Source organism: Harpia harpyja, chromosome 7 (genome assembly GCF_026419915.1).
Source record: "Harpia harpyja isolate bHarHar1 chromosome 7, bHarHar1 primary haplotype, whole genome shotgun sequence".
In the NCBI taxonomy this organism is placed as follows: domain Eukaryota; kingdom Metazoa; phylum Chordata; class Aves; order Accipitriformes; family Accipitridae; genus Harpia; species Harpia harpyja.
Genome location: NC_068946.1, coordinates 22,670,729 through 22,693,354, shown reverse-complemented (window position 1 = coordinate 22,693,354; position 22,626 = coordinate 22,670,729). Strand labels below are relative to the sequence as shown.

Sequence of the window (22,626 nt, the reverse complement as noted above, 5' to 3'; positions counted from 1 at the left end):
ACTTCCATCTAGGCATAAAAAGGAGACTGCTCTCTCTTGTTTCACTTCTGCTACCCAGAAACCATTCTTCAAGCCATCTCAAAGCTTGGCTCTTTTCATCACCCCCCTTTCCAACAGACTTTTAGTATCCACGTTTTTGAAAGACTGCTTCTGAGATCTGAATCTTGAACTTCATGTTGGAATTTCATGTCATTTACTCAGACTGTAGAAACTCCAATTTAACTGAAAGTACCCAGTTTAAGGGTAAAACCAGCACATATTTTATGCTAATGGTAAAACCTGTCTGCTATAGAACACAGCACTAAATGTAAACATTTAAGTGTTGTTTGGTTTGTTGGGTTTTGGTTTGGGTTTTTGGGAGGTTTTTTGGGGGTTGGGTTTTTTTTCCCCCGTAGGTGCTGCTGAACATTTCTAACAAAGTAACATATAGCCTCATAAAAAAAAATATTTTTTTAGTAAAATAAACTTTTACCATACAAAATGAGATGACTAATACAATGAGTGGCTTGTTTTATAAAATCAAAGTGCATGAGGATGCGGACGAACTTAACAGTTAAATTCAATCCATGCACTAAAAAAATTATTCAGAGAGATTCTTGGATATAACTTACATTTTCTATTAGGTCACAAATTATAGCATTGTTGAAATACTCAATATGAGTCCATTCAATCCCCTGTAAGAAAACATAAATAAATGTATGAACAGGAAAATAATTGAGGGAGCTTTTCCTCTAGGCAATTTAAATTATATTCCAGTTAACTAAGATACTACTTTCAAATTTAATTCTATATGCTTACCAATATTTTATTTACTAAGAAAGAAATGCAATCACCTACTACTAACATTATCTGTGCAAAATGACTGTCCTTGACCGGCTGCCAAACTCGTTCTCCATTCCTTTCCCCCACCCGTGTCAGCTTCCCATGCACTCCCCTGGCCCCCTGCCAGGCTCCTCCCGCCACCCACCCGCCCCAGCACCGCTCTGCCCACGCTCCCACTGGTTATAAGGAAATAAGCCCATTTCACTGCAAGCATCTGAGATCAAAATTTCTAAGCTCTTAGTTGTTGGGTTTTTTTAAATGAGAGGAAGAAAGATGGCTAAATTTAGATGAGACCATCTGAAAAATCCAGAGTCTGGCTGTTGTTCAGATATTCCTAATATCCTAATTTTTTTCAAAATTTCCAGGATGAGATGCCAATGCATCAAGAGGTAACACTGGTAGGGCAAAGGACAGGAAAAAGAAAATATTACTTTTATTCTTAATTTGCTTTCTGTGGTGCTTCTTACAGTTTAGTTTTTTTCAGAGCATTTGAAATATCATTCAAGAACCAAACTGCAGTAATGAAGAGTTTCACCACTGAATGCAAAAAGACATGCCCAAACTTCATATTATCCTCAGGATTATAAGGCAGGAACTTTATTTAATTTTTTAAAATGTTTATACAGCAAAATGGTATTAACCAATTTGAGTAGACAGTGTATGCCAGTTTCTACAGCTGTGAGCTGGTGTTTTGTCTGAGCTCTGTGTATCATGGGGAGTACTGCTAAAACCTATTAAAGCTTTAACTTGATGTTCACTCACAGAATAACATCAAACACCAGAGTGTGGGCTCCAAAGCACATCTTAAATTTACCCATAAAGCTCACACAGCTCCCTTCAATACTTAACTGAAAGCAAACTAGAACCAAAAATCTATTTGCAGTTTCTTTCATCTTGCACACTATTGTTTTACCCACCCAATTCCTTTTTGCAACAGGATTAGCTGCGGCCGCTGTTGGGGTGTATCCCAGACACTACTGTGTAATCCAAAACACAGGCTGTAGGGTAATGGCACTAATACCAGAAAGTGGTATTAGTCTTCTAATAAATGAATTAGCCCTTGCTCAGAACTGCCAGTCATTGTTGCTAATGAAAGAGAGCTGGGTCTGGTTTTTACCTGAAGAACTCATAATGTGAAACAAAACCAAACCCAACTTTCTTTGCTTCATGTAACTACCACGCAGTCCTACACAAACGTGCTCCGTGCCAGGCCTGTGGTCAAAAAGTGACCTGAGAAGAGATTCCAGCATGTGCCTGTGTATCTTTACAGGGACAATGGGAAGAGGAGAGGATAAGGAAAGATCCATTCAAGTATTACCTCTCGGATGTATTCCTCCTGCTCTTCTTTGAGGGTGAGTTCAATGAAGATCTGCTGCAACTTCTCATTACAGTAGTTGATAATGAATTGCTCAAAGCTGTTGTCCTGCCAGATAAAACATGTTTGCACTTGCTGTTGTGTAAACACCCTGGAACTCAGCTGGAGTAAGTTACTGCAGTAGCTGCAAGTCAACAAGCTGCTTTATTAACTACTTCTTCCAGTTTTGTGATGTGATGGTTGGAGTAATATTTTATTGAGACTAGTTTGGAAATTTTAGACCAAATGCTCCCCTGAGGCTTTCTCCATTGGGGGGGACAAAAACTCTGTAGGTTGTATTCATGATGCCTCTGTATCGATTCCTTGGGACAAGTCATAAGGGCGCCTGTGGTGTCAGGGAATAAACAACAAAAGTTTTGCCTGCACTAATCTGTCCCCATATGTAAAATGTAGTCTCCTGAAGGTTCTGATAAATGAAATTATGACAGTAGCATTACCTCTTTTCCACTCAGTAGCCAACAAAGTATCCTATTTCACTACAGATCGAGGCCCAAGCTGCTATTCTGGTTACAGCTGAGCCTGGGTTAAGAGATTATTGGCTCCAGAGGTCAATCCACCTCCTCCCTGCCAACAAACTGTTCATGTAATTGCCCCCTGAAATTATGGGAATTAAAATAAATTTATCAACCAAAAATCCTCTAAAAGGCTAATTCATATAAAACTGGGTTAGGGAGCAAGCATGCGTGTGACCCTTTGCAGAAGGGAGCGGAGCAGACCCCAGAAGGAGGGGTGGGCAGCAGGATGGCTGGTCAGTGACTGCAGCCACAGCAGCCTACTCCATCACAGCTGCAGGAGCAGGGCTGTGACATTACAGCAGCACGCTTCCAGAGGGACACATGTCAGCATCAGAAATGATGGCCGCAGCAAGCCCCTAAATACCACAGGTAAAGCCCTCGCACACTCGAGTCAACTGAAGTTTTACTGCTAACGCCGCCAGGGCCAGGACTGCAGCATAAAAGCTCTGGTTCAGCACTTCATCTCCATTATCTTAAATGAGTGCAGTTTGGAGGCCAGGTGCCCGTTCTGAGGACTGGTTTAAAATGCCCCTTTCAAAGAAAAAGGGAAGAGCAGCTTCACTGGTTTTTTCCAGTGCTTGAAAGAGTCATTAATATTGTAACAATTCCTTACATGTATCTGCAGAAACAACTGCAATCAAAAGGAACTTTGGATAGCTGCTGCTGGTCTTCTCTTCTCGGCTTTGGGGTTCCCCCCGAGCCCCGCACCTTTTTTTCCTCTCCTTTCTTAGTTACCAGTCATCAAGAACACTTCGGTTATTTAGGAAGCCTGAAAATTTGCAGAATAAACCACTATGCCTTTTCACACTATCAAATAAGTCTGCTATACAATACCTGTGAAGCTCAAGTTATGGTGATAGAATTTTTATGACTAAGGGCAACTGCAATCATTTAAATGTTTAAATTAAGGATCTGGTTGCTAAACGAGATTAAGAACACACAAGCAGATTAGAAAATACCGAGGTAGCACAGATTACTTTTATCATTTTAGTTTTAGGTAAAGCAAAATCATAGCTGATCACCAAACTTTCTCAGCCACATTAAACTCTGCCCCTCACACCAACTGCAATTATCAGAGATTGCAAAACTTGCATAGCTCTAGATGAGAAAGTTAAAATTTGGCATGCATCAAAATCAGCACTGCAAACAAGTCATACTTACTGCATTCTGTTGCAAAAAGAAATTACATAAACTGCAGTCAGTACTTATACTACTTCCATAACAACACAGAATACATCTATTAGCATTTATTTAGCATACCAAGTAGATCATTCTTTTTATCAGACTCATATTTGTATGTCAGTGAAAATATGAAGTACTACATAAATGTTATGTATTACTTCTTTGTAGATGAGTATCTTTAGGTACTATCCAAACATTATGAAACAAACCAAGGGATTGAGGCACGTCAGAGTGTAACACAGAACAGCATTGTTGCATTGCCACGACTCTAAACCACCATGTATCTTTTGTCTCAAAAAGCCATATATATAACCTTAGGTAGACAAATCTCAGTAAAGGGAGAGGAGAATGGGGAAGGGAAGAAAGAGTACTAGAGGAATAATGAGAAAGTTTATTTGACGCACTCAGATAAGGCCATCACTTCAGATATATTGAGTTTGAAGTAAAAGGACCCCAACTGACACATCACCTTGACAAAGAGGAAGGGTAAAACACACTCTGGATCCTCCTGCCAGGCACATGCCACCCAACGCAGAAAGATTGTTTCTCCAAAAGACCATGTTGTTATGATTACAAGGACTGCCGGACTTGTTGTTCACATATTATGCGCAGTCTTCGTCTTCAAAAGAGGATGGAAACTGAACCGCAAATCCAGCTAAACCATCTAACTAAAAGGTCATTAACAATATATTAAAGTAATTGCTAGATGCTTTCCTGATTTGCTACGTATCCATGATATTTATGGTTTGCCAAAAGAAAGGCAAACCAAAATCCACAGAGTTCTTCACAAATCACTCACTTTAAGCTATGAAATTCTATTTGACATTGCCAAGCCACTGAAAATTGCTATCCCAGGAAAAAGTCATTGAAGAGCAGTAGCGATTTTGTTCTTTATGTGCGATACAGAGCAAAAGGCTAACAGTTAATTACAGCGAAGAAAATGAGGAAAAATGTTTGGAATTACTAAAATTCTCAAAACACTTAACTCTGAACAGATCAGAAGACATTCGGTAAATTAAATACACTTCAGAAAGAGGCATTTCCTTTTACAGGTTTTAAGAAACACTGTATGAAAAAACCAGTTTGAGTATTTATCTCTGGGCAAATCTAAGGCAGGCAGCAGAGATTGTGAATTTATTCTCCTTGTTGTATATCTATAATTTTTAATTATGTGAGGGCTTCACAAAGCATAGATGAATGTTCACAATTGAACTGTCCCCCAATATTTTAATGAAGGCTTCTAGAAATTAGCATGACAGAACTAGAAGGGATCTAAAGGACTTCTGACATTTTTTTGTATAAGGCAATAGAGAATGATTAATATCAGTGATAGCATATCACTAAATCCATCCAGGAGAAATGGGCTGAAGGACCCAGCCATCAGAGACTGTACTTGCTCCTTACGCTGACCATTTGCATTAAGCGACAGAAAGGGTTTTGACCAACACAGAAGCAGCACGGTTGGACCCAAAATTTCAGGAAGACTTAGTAAATTCAAATATTCTTCGGAAAATTTAGGAAAAAAAATTTTTAAGACCAGCACTTCCCAAAGTGTCAGCTTCTCTTCCAGGCTGTAATTCTGCTACTTTAATGTTGAAAGCACCACTTCAATCCCTGCATTTTTATAGCAGCATTTCAAACTATGCCTTTGAAATCACTGTGGAATACAAAATATAACCTTTGGGGAAGAAAAAACCACTCAGTCTCTCAAATGAAATTAAAGGTGCTGGGAAACAGAATGTCACCTCAAATACGCTTAAAGTCATGTCAAATTTATAGGTACAGATCAACCAACCACCCTTGGCTTATCCTCTCAATCTTTTATCAGGTGCAACAATAAATTTAGACAAGTAGAAAAATTCACTGACAAAAATCAAAGTCTACTTCACCATGTTTTTCAATTCATAAATAATGGTATCGTGCTCATACAGCTTTATTCTTTATCAACCTTCAAACTACTGGGCATCAGGGTGGCTTTTCATGAATAGCAAGTTTTTGAACTCTAAAAAAATTCTGCTCTATGCAAAAATATAATGCTTATATACACAAGCAAATCACGACATTGTACTTGCTCAGGTTGTTAGAGTCAACCATGAAAAGATAAAAAGTTCTAGTTTTGAACCACTGCTATTACAGGAATTACATACAGGTGCTTGAAAGTCTAAGGAAATATTTTTTGTTCCTTAATGTTTTACTTCATTTCTTCTTTGGAAGATTCCAGTAGTGTATCATGCAATCATCTGAAGAAAAATATATGGATGTTCCTGACCTTATATATTGTTATACCACTAAAATACCAATAGCAAACAGACAAAATAAAAATATTTTTGTCCAAAAAAAAAAAATTAGTCTAAAAGTCTCTTATTGGTTTCAGGCAGAAATGTCTCCACATGCTGATGCTGAGTGTAATTTCTTGCATTAGATTTACAAACACAAAATATCTAAACCAGGGCATTTTCCTATGAAAAACAGCTACCTTCTAACCTTCTCTTGCCATAGAGAATTCAAATTCACTTTTGAGTACCCAGATTCCAGTCATTTCCAGTGACTCTGAGGCAACCAAGATACCTACTTAAAACTGAAAACTGCATACTTTTCCATACTAGTAGGTAGGAATAAATTCTTATCTTTCACCTGCCTAATGAAGTCCCGGTTTAAGTGTTCCATTTTCTTCTGTCCTCTCTGCTTTCACTGTTTTCCCCAAATCAAGCATATGATGTTGATCCATATCTACAGGCTCAGCTATATCATCAGTATCACACCTATACAAGGTGTTTCTCAATACTTCATCTTCTTTCTTACTCTTTCATCACACCAGTTCTTGTTGAGAGCCAGTTAAAAAAATCTACATATTGCTTAGTCTACAACCACATTGACAAAAAGATGTTCAGCAACACCTTTTCAAATACCTTACATGAACACATACAAATGAAAAAATACATGAGAAGTATTTAAAGGAAAAGAATACTTTAAAACAAACCCTATACATTTCAAGTCATGAGACTGTCTGTTGAAATCAAAAGAACCAATGCCATTAAAATGAACTTTTTGATCTATATAGGGGGCGGAAAGACATACAGAGACTGATGCTTTTGCTCTAACGCATATAGCCCCAGGAAGTAACTTTTTTCAACATCAATGCAGCTCCAGGCATTGGAAGTCTCTGACCTCCTCCTAACATCAGCAGGTGATCCCAGGTAGTTCCATCAGGCCCCTACACTACTACTGAGGCTCCTAGAGAAAAAACTAGATGGCAAAAGTAATGATGATAAAAGACCAACATACTCGCTTCACTGAGATGAATGGTGGAATGAATGGTGAAACCAACCAGCAAATTTAATTTATATCCTACTGTGGTGTCTGGGGATAGGGATTTTTATGTATGACCACAGAAGCATACAAGTTTATGAGATGAAACTAAAAAACATAAATGCTAGAAAATTATAATCAGCAAAATGGGGAAAGTGCATTTAAAGAAAATAAAAGAAGACATTATTTTTATCTTAGACAGCAATGAGCTACATATGACCAGTTATAAATTTTTTTTTTAATTTTTTGCAGTTAGTGAAGATGTTATCAATATTTATCCCTTACTTGTCTGTTTACACATACAAACATTCGAGTAATCAAACTTAATTGAAAAATATCTCATGTAAACTAGAGTAAGCTCTGTGCTTCCGTGTAAGTATCTCTATAGGCAAAGAACCAGAGAAGCATACTGTTTAACTATAAATATTCCACGTATATGTAATCAAACCATGTTTCAGTGTACCTAATGGAAGCAAGAAAGATATATGCCAAAGCTTCAGGGATTATCCATTTTCCATATTTGCATAGCACAACCAACTTCAGTCCTTATTGATGCTACTGGCACTGGTAGAGAGAACCAGGCACTCTGAAATCCATCTTGCTGCGGTGTCTGGACACACAGGTCTAAATCAGATTTGGAGTTAAGAGGGCAAGAAACTACAGTGAATCCAGTGCACACAATGCATGTGTGATCCGTGAGGAAACCCAGGTACAATCACTTCAACAAACTCAACCTGATAAATTACAGTCTTGAAACAACAGGAATTACAAATAGGCAAGAACCTACTATATAATCATATCCATTCCTCTACCAAGTTGGAATAGCTGCTGTAGGGCAAAATGTTATTCTCACAACCTGAAGCAGAGCATTTGTGTATATTTGCTCCAGCATTTCAAATATTTCCTCTGTTGAAAAGAGCCAGCCTATGGGATTTACTTCATAAACCTGTGTTTTGCAAAATAAGCCTCTCTAAATACTTAAATTATAATGTGATTAATTAAATGGTGATTAACTTCCTGGGATGCACCTCTGCTTCTGAGCATTCTAGCACTTAAGGAAATTACTGCTTTAACTGTATTTTACAATCTCCATAGCACCTAGGAGTCCAACCAAAGGTCCTTCTCTGTAAAGCTCCCCTCTTTCCTAGCACTTGCCCGCAGATGTAGTTGATCAATTATAGATTAAAAATTCAGTTGTCCTCTTTCACACTAGACTGGGCTTTGCCTTGTGCGATCAGATTTAATAGAGGGCCAGGTGCACGCATTTTGGCACTGTCACTTGCCAGTGTATGATATGCTGATGGGCATCCAAAAAGGGCTGAACAATTTTGAAAAGGAAATCTGTTGCAAGGTAGAGTGCCTAGAAGAAGCAGCTGGAAATTACAGTCTGGAGATTAAGGCAACTACAAAACAACAGATATCCATGGTTGAGGTAGAACCAAATTCAAGACATGAAGAAAGGGTCCCCAGAGCCTAAAGGAATGAAAAAAAAAATGAAAAGATGAAGATAAAAGAAGATCTTGATAAGCCAATTTTCTCTGTATGCTTTTTTTTTCTCTAATAAGTCATCATTCTAGCAAACAACTAGACCCTTCTCCAGTAAAATCATCCTTGAGGGGGAAAGCGGGGGGAAGTCTCTGGGCCAGCAGCAATCTCTCAGAGCTCAGCATGCTCTGCAACTGTAATTTCCCTCATATAATGAACAGGATAGAAAAAGGCAAAGCAACTATTCAGCAACTGGACCAAGCTGTCATATAGATTTATGGTAAAAGTGGAAATACCTCCCCAATTTTTTCATGCCTTAAAACATCTCAGAACGGTATTTTCAATGTTTACCTCCTCCTTATTTGGTTAGCTCCCTCTAAAAACAGGTAATTACCACAACTATGAACATGTTAATATTATGAAACTGCATTCTTCATGTTTCTAACAGATTCCCTCAATAAAGATATTGGCGTTTTATCAATGTCCAGATCACAGTTTACGTAGCACATGCAATATGACCAAGCTTCTTTCCATCACCAGAAGGGACTTCTACACACAAGAAACAAGCTAATTGCCATAAATAAACAGAAGCACTATCAAAGTGCATCACAGACTGTGAGAAATGGACCTGGTTTTACTGCTGGGTGGCTTGTTTGGCTCTTTTGTTGGTGGTATTTTTATTTACTGCTGGGTTTTATGCAGAATATGATGGATGCTGCCGTGTCTTTGCATGTTCACGTGTACCTGGAGCAAAAGGAGTTGGTCAGATGCTGTCCCCAAAGACAAGGCATTTATACCACATCAGGTCAACCCTCAGCAGATGTCTGAGGGCCAAATGGAAACAGTCCCTCTCTTTCTGCAGCCTTTACTTTTGCAGCTCTATACCCGGCAGATCCCCACTTCTCATCAGGCTAAAATACGTGGAACAAACTGCTCCACCAAGTGATTGAGCAGAAAGCATTCACACTCTCAAACTGTCTTCTTACAGCCTGGCAAATTTCAAGAATAAGCCTTGTTTGGCAGCCTTAACTTTCATAAAACTGCACTCCAAATCATTAGCTTCGTTATATGGTCCAGCTACATAGTGGCACCTGAAGATTCAGAATAAAGCCTTTAAGCCAGCTAGCACAGACAGACATTTTTATCTCTGAGGGCTGGGCAGGATGAAATATTCACACTTCCTCCATGACATTCATTTTTACATACCCTAGCCCTCATCTACACAGGAGATGTACACAACATAAAATTACAACGTCCAGTCTTCTGCTCATCTCTGTTGAAACCTGCCAGGCCCTCAGTCATTTGCCTTCTACAGCCTTCATTTCTTTTTCATAAACCCCACCCCTTCCACAACCCTACCCCAGCATTTTGCAGAGATGCAGAAACTGCTTCTGCCCAAAAATACAGAATCAAACATGGAATAAAACGGGACCAGCCCTAAGCCTACCTGAAGAAGTCTGCAATCAAGCTGGTTCTGAAATTCCCTGTGCCACCAACCATCAACCCTACCCCATCTCAAATCACAGTCTAGACTGCAGACCGACTATGCATGCAGCCGCTCAAAAATGTGGATAAACACACTCAGAGCATTTGCTGTCAGGCTTCAATCATTGCTCAAGCAGCGTTACACAACCAACCCGGTCCTGTAGCCTCCATTTGCACACTAATCCTAGTCCCTAAATCCTTGCCCATACACAGTTCACACAGAGACACCCAAAATTTCAGCATTTCGCTTTCAAACATTCAGTCCCAGCATAGAGCTTACCACAAAGGGTATGGCAGGATTCAAAAATAAACACAGCTTTACAGCACCTATTTTGTGGATTGTTTAGCCAAGCTTGCTGTTGATATCTGCCAAACCCACAGAGGCTGAGGATTATCGATAGATTTACATTCCCTAATCTGAATTTTTGGACAGCCAAGTCCTTAAATCTGCTTTCTTGGATAGCTTTTGGGTTTGTCTGAAAAGTGGGGCTTGTGCTTCATAAAAATACCAGCGGAAACCAAATCCCAAAGACTATATGCCAGCATTATCAATATCAGTATCCTTCCTTTGTTAAGTTTCAAGAAACCTCCAGTTACTTTGTAACTTAGCTTCAGTTTAAATTACAGAAAACTGTAGAAATTACAGTGGACAGTAAATAAAGTAATCTTTCAAAAATAGATGAAAAAATCTTGTTTATATATGCTTCAATTTGCATATAATAGAACAAGACTGCTATTGTCATCAGAAGGTGAAGTGTAGGATCTTTCAGAACGGTAAATCTGGATTTCTTTACTCTTCTTACAGCAGGAATTGTAAAATGATCTAAGGAATAAGGCCCAAGAAATATTGTCTGCCCTGCCCATTATGAAACAAAACAAAAACCTCAAAAATCTCTAGCAAACTAGTGTTTTTGCAGTGGAAGCAGACTATTCTATAATGTATTCCAGTAACTTTTAAGCGAGAATCTCAGGACAAAACAGGTAAACTAGAATATCATTAGTTTATTCTTTCAGTGATCCTGAGTTAAGGTTAAGTGTAATACTAAAGGGGGAAAAAAATTAATATAATCACCCTTCAGTTAACACATATCCTGCTACTTATTTCAATGGTATTAAGCTTCATGTGTAAATGTTTAGCATGTATATAGAAAACTCCTACTACACCTTCTAAGTTTTTTGATATGTTCTGTCTCCGAGGTGGAAGGACACTTTAGGTCAAAGAACATATGCGACTGATAAACCTACCTGCTTCCTCAGTAGAAACATGAATAAAGTAGGCCTTTTTACCTTCAGCATATCAAATAGCTTACAAGTTTTAAATGCACAAATTTACAGATGAAGAAGTCTTTCAAATACATTTTTGCCAAAAAACATTCTTTGTAGAGATGATGTTAGTTCTAACCTTCAAGAACAGACATGAAAATCAAAATCTGACTTAAGAATTAGGTTCAGAAGGGAACTGCACATTTTTAGTCAGAGGTTTTAAGTAATTTATAATTCAATGGATATAGTTACTGCCATTAGCTACAGCTCAGCTAATGTTTCAAATGTTTAGCCATCGTGTTTACAAATGTACCACATGGCAAAACACTCCAAATTCCACTATACTTTTTATGCTATAAATCTTATGACATTATTGAATTTTCCTTGAGTTACAGTATTGTACAGTGTTAAAATTCCATTCATTTATTGATTGTTTTAATATCATTAACTTTAGACAATGTATTTTCTGCGGTTACTTAAATTCTCAACAATAATTGGTTTTTGTAAGCATTTTCTCAAAATCTTTAATAACTTTTGTGAGATTCGATCATTTGTTACAAAACTCAACATAAAAATATTTGGTAGGCATCCTCCTCGACCTTGCTACATGACATTCATTCAAGCAACCACAAGACAAGTTATGCTTTGCCTATACAGTGCTCATTACAGAATTATTTTACTCAATTTAAGGATTATGACATAATATCATCTTTTGTTCCAACTAGAGCTGCATAGAAAATTAATTTTGTTTTGCCTTGAAAGAATATCTTCGCTTTTGATTCAATTGAGAATAAGTCAGCAGTTTCTGATTATAAAATTAACCTCACTGGAAACAGGAATGGCTAAGTGGGCGGTACTGGAAATACAGCTGATTCAGGATCTTCTAATGGATTCTTTTTCTATCATTCACCCTTTGAATTGCAGTACTGCCATGTAGTCCCAATATCAGTAACTGTACTAGTTACCTCTAGAAACCTAAATCAATTAAGTTTCTTTTTCAAACATCTTTAAATTAGAATATGGTATCGTACAAGCCATGTATGTTTCTGGCATACTACCTGACTCCCATTTTGAATGTTTAGAAATAATTCCATTATTTCTGTGATGCTGAACCAAGCTGTTTGGCTAGTGCTCATCATGAAAGGAAATGTCCCGTCTTGTATGAATGTACTGATGAATTTGATTCTCAAGTCACAAGGCAAACCTTTCCCACCTTTTCCAGTAGAACCAATACTCAGCATTTAAAGAAGTGAACAATAACTACCTATATTATTTTAAAACGTTTGAATTCGTATGAACTGGGAAAGCTACACTGTAATTCACTATAAAAGGTAAGCGAAAATAGCCTTGTTTTTTCATTTTTCTTCTGCAAAACTACATCTCCTGTACTTAACTACTTACTTAGGACCTTCTAAGATGTTGGAACTCCTACAAAAAAAAGAAAATTACATGCAAGAAGCAACCTTGTCTCTGGAACACCATCCCACAAACACAATTACTCAGTTGGCTTGTGTGTTAGTGCAAGCTTCTGTCTCCCACCTCACCCTACATGTTTATCCTTAATTAAACATAAAAGAAAGAGCTAGTGAAAACAAGAGTCCTGCCTGAAGATGCCAGCAGTACCATTCCAGTGTCCAGCTTTCTAAAGGTATGCCAAGGACCAGGTCCAAAGAGATCTGGCACCCAGATCTCCATTCAGCCACCTGACCGCTTGCAATATATTTTCATAAATATGCTCTTATGTTTAATGCAAACAATACAACCTAGCTTAGTAAACCCTTGAAGCAAGTATCAGCTTTGTTTTTCCTCTTCATAGAGGTATTTTGATTTGCACATACTTTGATGTCATGCTTCTGAAATAAAACTTACACCACCCTCCCATGTATAATTACTCTTTTCTGGATTATTCCCATCTTCTACACAGTTTAAACACAGTCCCTGGATTCTCAAGAAGGATGTAGGGAAGTGAGTAAGGATTGCATGTTTCCTACTGATTTTTCTCCCCAGTTGAGTTTCTAGTTTAAACACTATACAGATTCCAAGCAAGATCTATAAATCTCTTAAAATAAGCTGTCAGAATAAGATTTATGAAAACTCCCTCTTCCTGGTGTTCTCTAACCCAATTAAAAACTCCTCATTGATTGTTTTTCTTTCAAAATACCACCAGTCTAAAAATACTATCATAAACAAACAGCAGTGAGCCACAGATCATTAGCTAGGAATCGGTACAGAATATTTATCTAAGTGAATTGACACAAAGTGGAATATCATTCTTTGTTTAATTTTGACAGGAAAAAAAATGTATAGTTTTTGTTGTGTTTTTTAAAGGATACAAAGCTTGTTCAAAGAAATCCACAAAATGCCTCAGGGCAGAAATGACACTGCTAGAGTTTCTCTTATGCTCAGAATGTACGTCACAACAAAATATATTTAGTTTACCCATCATAAATATTTACTTACCTATGGTGTAAAAACAGAAGTTGGCTTTCATAAATTTTTGTTTCAATTGCCAGACATGCTAAGACATCTCTCTTTGGCTTACTTCTCTAGTAGTTTTTTTGTCAGGAATGACACACTTGATTGAAATTACATGTATTCCGATTACAAATTCATGAACTACTCTATTCAGCTTTAATAACAGCTCTCACGTTAAATGTTTACCATTATAAAGGTCTTACCTCAAAAATTTCAAAGCCGTAGATGTCCAGCACACCCATTACCTTCTTTCTCACTTTTGTTTGTGCCTTAAAAAAAAATTAAACATTCAGTCAGTCATGTGTATATTTTATACTTGGGAATGAAGAAAACTAATGTATCTCATAAGGAGGCTGTTAAATTTTGTAAACTAAAATGTTAAGTATGGGTTCCCAAAACACACTGAATATTTTCATAAGCTTAAAAACAGAGCAGACAGCAATTTGTTGAGCTGTGATACAGTTATTCACCTGTACTGTGTGTAACAGTGTACAACCAGGAAAACCTGAAATTGGCAAATACAGTTTTACTGTCCACTTTAATTTAAAGGATTTCTATTGATTTTTTTACAGGCACAAAACAACGATACCTTAATGCTCTCATTGATTCTGGTAACAAGCCAAGAGAACAGTCGACTGTATAAATTCTTAGCCAGAGCATCACGGGCGTAATAAGCCTAAACAGAAGAAAGAAGAATGTTACAAATGCTGGGCTAATCCCAAACTTTATATGTTACTGACGTATCTTAAAGGTGCTATGAACAGAGTGAGAACGGCTCAGGCAGCAGTGCCTCCGCCTAAGCAGGCATCAGAGCCAGACCAGGGGTGCCCGGACACTTTGGCAGCATCGGCAGCTTGCTGGTGCACCCCTCTGCCTTCCTGGCTGCAGGCTGGCCGGAACAGCAGCTACAATCAGGGCACTTCGTCTCCCTTCCTGCTCATGTGGATATCCTCTAAAGACTCACCCCCCCCATCCTAATCCTAAGCAAAGGGACTTGAGCAGCTATGGTTAGGGAAACAACATCCCTGCTAGCCTGAGCTGATGAGACACTGGCTCTGCGGCACTACAGAAAGATAAATTCACACTGGCAGCAAAAGATTTTCAGCAGCCTGGGGTGTACAACTCACATGAAATCACACCAGTTGCTCTAAACAAAAACAGTCTGCCACAATACTTTCGACATGCGTTTTGTGCAGACCTGTTTCATTTTTTCATTCTCTGCAACATTTTCCTATGCCTCATCTTTTTGAGGTAATTTACACATAAAACCAAAACATCCGGTATACTTGAACACTTAGAAACTGCTGAAGAAAAAACACACTTATGCTAGTGATATGTTTTATTCAGTACAGCCTATTAGTTGTAGTTTTTATTTGGGCAGTTATGGTTTAGTCATGTAGAATAAATTGCCATTTAAAATTATTCTTTCCTTTAAAATCAGGACCTCTTTTTACCTGAGCCACATTTAGTGTTGTTGAAACTTTCTCTTGCTTGGCTTCAACCGTCCGGAAGCTGAAAGCTCTTTCCAATACAGACTGGTCTATACCCGTCAACTCGCAGATTTCCTTGAGTTCTAGCATAAAAAAGGAGAGTGTAAATATAATGACTCCTTTCACATAATTGCTTTTCCCTCCTCAAAACTATCAGCTTAAGTAGTTCAGTATTTTCCTCAAACAGGTTTTCTTCAACAGAAGTGCCCCCCATCCATACTCTCTCCTCCCTACCCTGCCAAGCAAAGTTTTTTAAAAATATGCACACAGCATGAGGAAACAGAGTTACTGGTTCTGAAAGCACTTTCTATCTGGTTATTTTTGTGAAGAAACTTTTCTTCCATTTATCACAGACTACTTTTCATGATGAAAAACTTTCAAATGAAAATAAACAAACTTTCAAAATGTATCAAACATAACCAAATGCATCTGACATTACAGGCAGAGATACCCTACTACAAAAGAACAAAAAGCCTCCATTGCAGAATAAGCAGTTACAGAAATGCATAGCACCATTTAACATTTCAGAAGAGAGTGTTAATAAAGTGGAAAAAAAGAAAATAATCATTTTTGGAATTTCAAACAGAGCGAATGAAATTGCACAGAATTCAACTCATTTGCCTGCGGGTGAGTTTTGGAAACAATCTAATTTAATTAATCTGTAAGGATATTGCATGTCTACAGAAACTACAAAATTAATAATGACTTCAGACAAATTAGTGTTTTTCATCCCACCACTAATCTCATCTTACCGTTTTTATCTTTGATTTTGCTTTCATCTAGGCCATTCACGCGAGATTCAGGCTTAAATTCAATATTTCCCAGTTTCAGAACGGCTGCCACCACTTCAAAAACAGACTGTGTTTCGTGATCCATAAAACCAACAATCTGCATTGCATTCTGGAAAGGGGACAGATAAAATTATGAGATAAAAGAATCTACATTTAAACAGATCATACCTGCAAACTTCACCATTTATCTGTATTAGCATAAATTCAAAGTGTTTTGTGAACACTTTTGCTACAAAAAGAACATGATATAATTACTATGCTTGGATAAGTAAGTTTTTTAATATGAAAGACAGGTTAAAGAAGCTCTGGTAATCAAGCTGGCATGTCAGTCCAGTCCACTTCTAGGATTCATTCAGTTTATGGGTTTCTAAAATGCAGTATGATTTTTTTAGCCACTTAATTTAGTTTATAACCCAACCCAATTTTTCACAGTCAAATGAACCGGTACTGCTGTCTTCTCAGTCCACTTTGTTGCTCTAAAAGCCAGTAACTTTTAGAATCTAAATTTGCATACACTGGGTAACAGGGTCCTGTATTCTTCTTGTCCCTGAGTACAATCAAGCAAAAACATCACGATAAATCATCTTGAGAGCAATCCTAGCCCTGTTTTTCTTTCGACTTGATCAGCATCACCTGGTTCATGAAGCCCAGTCACTGCCATCATAAACAACTACACAATATAACCTTTTCCATGATCTGATCAAAGGGTCTGGGCTTTTTTTTTTTTTCTTCCTTCTCTTTTCTTCTTTTTTTTTTTTTTGGATCTTTTTTGTATTCCTACTAGAATACTCCAGAAACTCGGTTCTTTGTATTTTCTAGTTGTAGATAAGCTTCCCTGTGCAAACACGCTATACCCTTGCACGAAGAGTGCTAGCACTCAGAAAAGATGGCCCTCCCAGCCCAGCCCAGAGCAAACAGCCAGACCGAGGGCACAAGAACTCTGCATTAGTGTTGAGCCCTTTCAGGTTTACAGCCAACCTCTGTTACTTCTTACCCTAACTGTTCTGAAGTTTGCAGCATCATCCACTCCATTCACTTTGGCAGAATCAAGGCCCAGATAGTTGTATCTGCTGAAGTCCTGCTCCAGTTTGAGTTTGCCTAATAAACCAAATAAAAATATCATTAGTAACGGCATTCTTGTTAGTAGCTCTTTTATCCCAGAACCAGTATTGTCAAGAACTGTTGTTATTAGTAGGATTAAGTTTTCTTCAAGGATCTTGTAATGACAAGCCTTCTGAATAAGAACAGGCTTTCTTCTTTGTTTATAATACATTGCAAAGACAATTCTGACTCAGATATCTGGGTAATACCAAACCATATACTTACTTCAGGTATTACTATTGCCACTATCACCAATAATTTGAAAAATGAATCAACATCACATTTCCCACAAAAGATGATGTGTGCGGAACAGCACATTAAATATAAACACGACTCCTATCTGAAAATGGCACAAGGGCAACACTTACAGAGGAAGTCTTCCGATGCACCGGACAGTATCTGATAGAAAATGTGAAAGTTTCTTTCACCTCTTGGCTGCTTAACAACACGAGACTTCTCTAGCAGATCTAAAACAAACAAAATCTCACAGGTCAGGGAAAGATTGTTGGAGCAAAACCCTTTAATATGAATATAACCCCCCACTGTTTTCTACTTCATGACTTCCTATCATCAGCAGCAATTTAGAAGGTGATAAATGGTAGGCACAAACCTTATCACAGCATATCACATTAGTACATATTTCTCAAGTAAGTTTGAGCAAGCTGTAAGCCCAGTACACTTCTAAATGCCGCAGTCTATGAGCTGCAAAGAAAACTCAGGTCAGGGAGGCGATGTGCTCAAAAGATGTCAACCGATTTACAGTACCAACACAAAATGAAGATCTGGTGAGAATGATTGTACGGGTGAAGGTTTGAAAAGAACTGAAATGTTAACAGGCTAAGCTCATGAAAGACAGGTAAATGGAAGGGGGAAGCCAAATAAAGAAAGAATTTAAACTGAATAATCATGTAGCACTTTGTGATCCTCAGGTGCATCAGACCATGAAATAATTCCCAATGGGACTGACAGAAGCTCCATCATAAGACACTTAAAGTGAAATGGAAAAGCAGCACTTTGAAATGCATCACTGCACTGATTGAGTAGTTTGACAAGAAGATTGCTTCATCCACCGCCGCTAGTGACGGACACATTTCTAAGCCTTACCAATAAAGGTAGGAATCCAGGCAGACAGCAGAAGTGGACTGACTTGTAACGCATTGCAAACACTTTAGACTACATCATATTTACCACGGAGGTGACAATACAAAGGTTGTTCAGCCTGTACTGCACTGAAAGGCTGTGGTCCCCAGTGCACTGGGAGAAGGATGCGATAAGACAACCTCTAGACAGGTATCGGTGTAACTCGCTGTTTTTGTACAAAAAAAACGCAACGTTTTTCCTTCTTTACTCACTGGCACATGAGGGCTCCACACCATTTTTCCAGATAGCAAACCCACAGTTCCTAGTATACAGTTTCTCTTAAGCTACATAGCTATTCGGTGACATGAAGACAAAGACATTCAGGTCCTCACTCCAAGTGCACAGCAAAGGAGTGCCCCCATGCACCTACCACAACATACCCACCACAGCGCGCTCTGACTGGGGTCAAGTTCTCTCTAAGCTGTGCCCAGGTAAAAAGAAAGCCCCAAAAGGGAAATTACCACAGCTTGGATGTCACTCCTCAGAAGAGCTGCCACAAAGTTGAGATGAGGTTTCACAAAGGTAAAACACAGGGAACACCAATTCATTTAAGGACACGAGGGGTTGCTTAACAGTTCCCCTGCCTGGCTACTATAATATCCAATGTGTATTCTACTATACCTTGCCTCAGATTTCCATTTCTGCTGCAGCTGGGCCTGTTTAGTCTTAGCAATCTGGAAAGTTAGAGGCGGTGTTCACTGCAGCCACCTTTGTGCTGCAAACCCCGCTCCAGCCCCGCCACGGAGCAGCAGCTGGGAAGCGGGTGCCTCTGTGCCGCGCTGCGGCCCCCGGGCTCCGCCGGCTTTCTGGCACACCAGGGCTTAGCCCGAGAGGGAGCGTCTGCCCTGGCGTTCGCTCCACGAACAGAGGAGTGCAATAGAGTGCGTTCGTCTTCTCGCTAGCTACAGGCAGCACGTTGTGCCCGTGTTGCCCCCTGTAATTACCTAAGCTGACACCCCTTCCCGTGGAATAGGAACCAAAGGCCAAACTTCAACCCACAAAATTATACAAGCCTTAGGAGGCCCTCCAAATAAACTACAGCAAGACAGATTCAAAAGTAATTTCTGCTCTAATAATTAGCCAGTGACAACAATGACAAAATTCAGACAGTATTATTAATCTTCTGATTGGCTCATCATAGGACAAGTTTCAAGCATTTTAGAGACCAGCTGAAGTATGTTATTCTATAAACATGCAATTGCCTGAGAGTAGAACTGTAACCAGCACAGCAGGTGACAGTGAAGGGAGTTCCCAATGACCACAGCACCTGACTGTATGAATACCTCTTCACTTCGTCTAATGCATTGTGTGACCACGTCAGAACTTTGGCCTTGTTTGAATAGACATTTGTATTTTTATAACTCAATAAACCTACAGTCTTTTTCCTTCCAAAGGTGGCCCTGTTTCAGCACCTGGAAGTTTTGCACATCCCGATGACAAAGCACACACAAGATACACCCAGACAAGTGGCTCTCACTTAGTGCCAGCAGCTTATCTTTACATTAGGATGGGGCAGGTTACAGATTTCCACTTTTCCTTTTTCCATTTTATTGGCTTTTTTTTTTTTCCTTAAACACAGATGAATAACATCTGATGATTGACGCTATGTCAGAAAGGCATAGATCAGAAGCAGCAGCCTAGTGTGCAACCTCTCTACTTCTGACTCCACCTAATGTTGGGGCTCCCCTCCTTGAGCTGTGGTTCAAACTCAGAGTCATCCTAGTTAGTTAGCCTAACTATCGGATACCTGATCCTCTCTAGTTTTTAATTCGTAACTGAAAGGGAGAGGCTGGTCCACCATCCAAGTGTTAATACTTGGGCTGAGAAAGGCAAGGTGAGCGCCAGGCAGTTCAGAGTCATGCTGGCTGTGAAGGTTCTCCAGTGAAGTGCTGGAACGGATCACAGCCAAATTTAATCTCAAAGAAATAAACAACTTCAGCTCCCGCAGTGGCTAAACACACTTCAGGAAACAGCTGTATTTTCAAAGGATATTGAAGCAATGCGGTTTGGCTTATTTGGGCTTAAAAATATTCTACATACAAATTTACTCAAATACTGTCATAAAACCTCAGCTACATATCCTGGCAAAATATTACATGTAAGCCTTCTTCTAATTACATGCATGCCTTCAGCAGATTTAACAAACAGTTTCTTGAACATATGTCAAATTAGTTATGTTAGAAGGATAACTGTCTTGGATTTTTCACCACAGTTTATCTTATTTATATATTTTTAGAAGCAACAAGGTTAACTAGTTAACAGTCAGCTTTCCAAAGTCCCAATATGGAATATTCTGCCAGCCTTCGTAATTGAGGAAAAAAGCTCCAGAAAGCAGTTTCTGACAGAAAATCAGGTATTTACCTTAACAAAGCAGCTGCTGCCAACTCTTTTTAAAGCTGTATTCATTCTCTGCTTTTTGTCCTTTTCTTTCTGTTCACATGCAGACTGAAAGCAGACTGGTAGAAAAAGATCTAGACCATCTGCCCTATTCTTAAGAAAACTTCATCCCTTTGTTTGCCCTAATTAGCATTTTAATAAATCAACCAAATATATTTTCTGTAAAGCAACTACTGCACAACCAGTAACTTCTGTGTTAACTCTCACATGATTACAAATTCTGTGGATCAAACAGTCAAAAGAGAAGATGCAAAGATGCACATCAGATTTCTGCATGCATCCACTTGGTAATTCTGTTTACAGTGACATGTGTGGGCAGATGGTGCTTATCTATATGAAAACCCACACAAGCAAAAACCCCAAAACTCTATACATATTACATTTTGTTAAATAGTCTATATAAATTATGTATAGGGACTATACAGAATTATCTAGAGAGAACATACAGAACTACACATGGTGTATTATGGATTAGGTATTTTTTCTGCATTATCTAACAATGCTTCTGCTTGAACATTTAACGTTGCATGTATCAAAGCAACTGTAAAAATTAAATGGCTTTGGAAAGGTCCCCCCAGAAACACTTCTTAAATCATATTGTCTGAATACCCATCGATTCAGATGGCTCAAAATCCAGCTACATTCCTCAGGTTCTGAAGATTATTTGTTATTCCTAGATAACACTGGTTTAAATGCAAGAGATCTCTGTAAGCATCCTGCTAAACCATTCAACTGAACTCAAAAGGAAAAAAAAAAAAAAAAAAAAAATTGATGCTGAATACTTCTGCAAACTCGAATGTACAAATTTACATGACTTCTTTTTGGTTACTTGACCCAAGAACTTGACCGATGCAGAAAAATATAGGATATTTGTATTTCTCTAAATATACTAGAAATTGAATCAACATTCAGGAAAGGAATAAGTAAACACTAAAAAAAAATAAAAATGACACTACCTTGGTACATTCTGAATAATCCAGGAAAAGTTTATTTAGCCATAGTCTCTTCAGCTGGCCATGACCAAGGACCTTTTTAGCTATTCGACCAAAGTTACAGAACATTTTCTAGTCACAGAAGTTTATCTCTACAGCCACGTTATGTTAAATTATGTTTTTTGTTTTTCTACCTTGATTCTTCAGCTGTCATCAAAAAAAAGACACTGATGAAAAAGAAAATACAGTAGCGGTTCCTCAGGAACTTTTTCCCATTATTCCCACCAAGTTTATAAGAATGTTCTCTTGAATGAAATGATCCATAATTGTATCAAACAAAAACTACTATCTGGGCAGTATGTGCAGTGAAAATACAGTGATTGCACGATTTTAAGAGTGTTAAATCCTGATTACCCAAGTGATAAATGATGTTGAAAAATGAGCTAGTCAAAATGTTTAGTATTGTTTGTTTTGTTGTTTGGTTTTTTTTTTTAAACGCTTCATAATTTAGGCAAGGCAATTGCCTAAACAGTGGCAACTGTGTTAACAGGAACACCAAGGAAGATGTTGGAACAAGTTGAGATTAAAAAAAAAAATCAATAAGTATCTCTTTCCATAACGTCTAATTGTAAAATTTCTGTAATATTTCCCCAAGATAAGGAGCTTACTAACAGCAATCATGTAACTAAAATCAACAGCTTGAGGTGTTGATTTCTCAGCAAGTGGGTAATTACTTTTGTCTTTTAAAATGAACAAACAAGTTGTAAAGAAGAACAAGTTGTAAAGTTATCACTATCACTTTGCTAACTTAAAGTTGTTGCTTTAGATAAACACCATAGGTTTCTTTCACGTTGTTGTTGGAAA

At 38.2% G+C, this 22,626-nt stretch overlaps 1 protein-coding gene across 4 annotated transcripts in view; it reads right to left on the bottom strand.

Annotated features, from left to right (window-relative positions):
• MYO1B (myosin IB) overlaps window positions 1-22,626 on the bottom strand; it is a 114,723-nt gene that overhangs the window by 28,357 nt on the left and 63,740 nt on the right. For all 4 annotated transcript variants that reach the window (XM_052791739.1, XM_052791741.1, XM_052791740.1 and 1 more), the window contains exons 8-15: window positions 17,662-17,760; window positions 17,187-17,290; window positions 16,154-16,301; window positions 15,366-15,484; window positions 14,501-14,587; window positions 14,115-14,180; window positions 2,141-2,245; window positions 612-674 (exon numbers count right to left, since the gene is read on the bottom strand). In XM_052791739.1, the coding sequence (XP_052647699.1) occupies window positions 612-674; window positions 2,141-2,245; window positions 14,115-14,180; window positions 14,501-14,587; window positions 15,366-15,484; window positions 16,154-16,301; window positions 17,187-17,290; window positions 17,662-17,760 (791 nt within the window). The remainder of the gene's footprint in view (window positions 1-611; window positions 675-2,140; window positions 2,246-14,114; window positions 14,181-14,500; window positions 14,588-15,365; window positions 15,485-16,153; window positions 16,302-17,186; window positions 17,291-17,661; window positions 17,761-22,626) is intronic.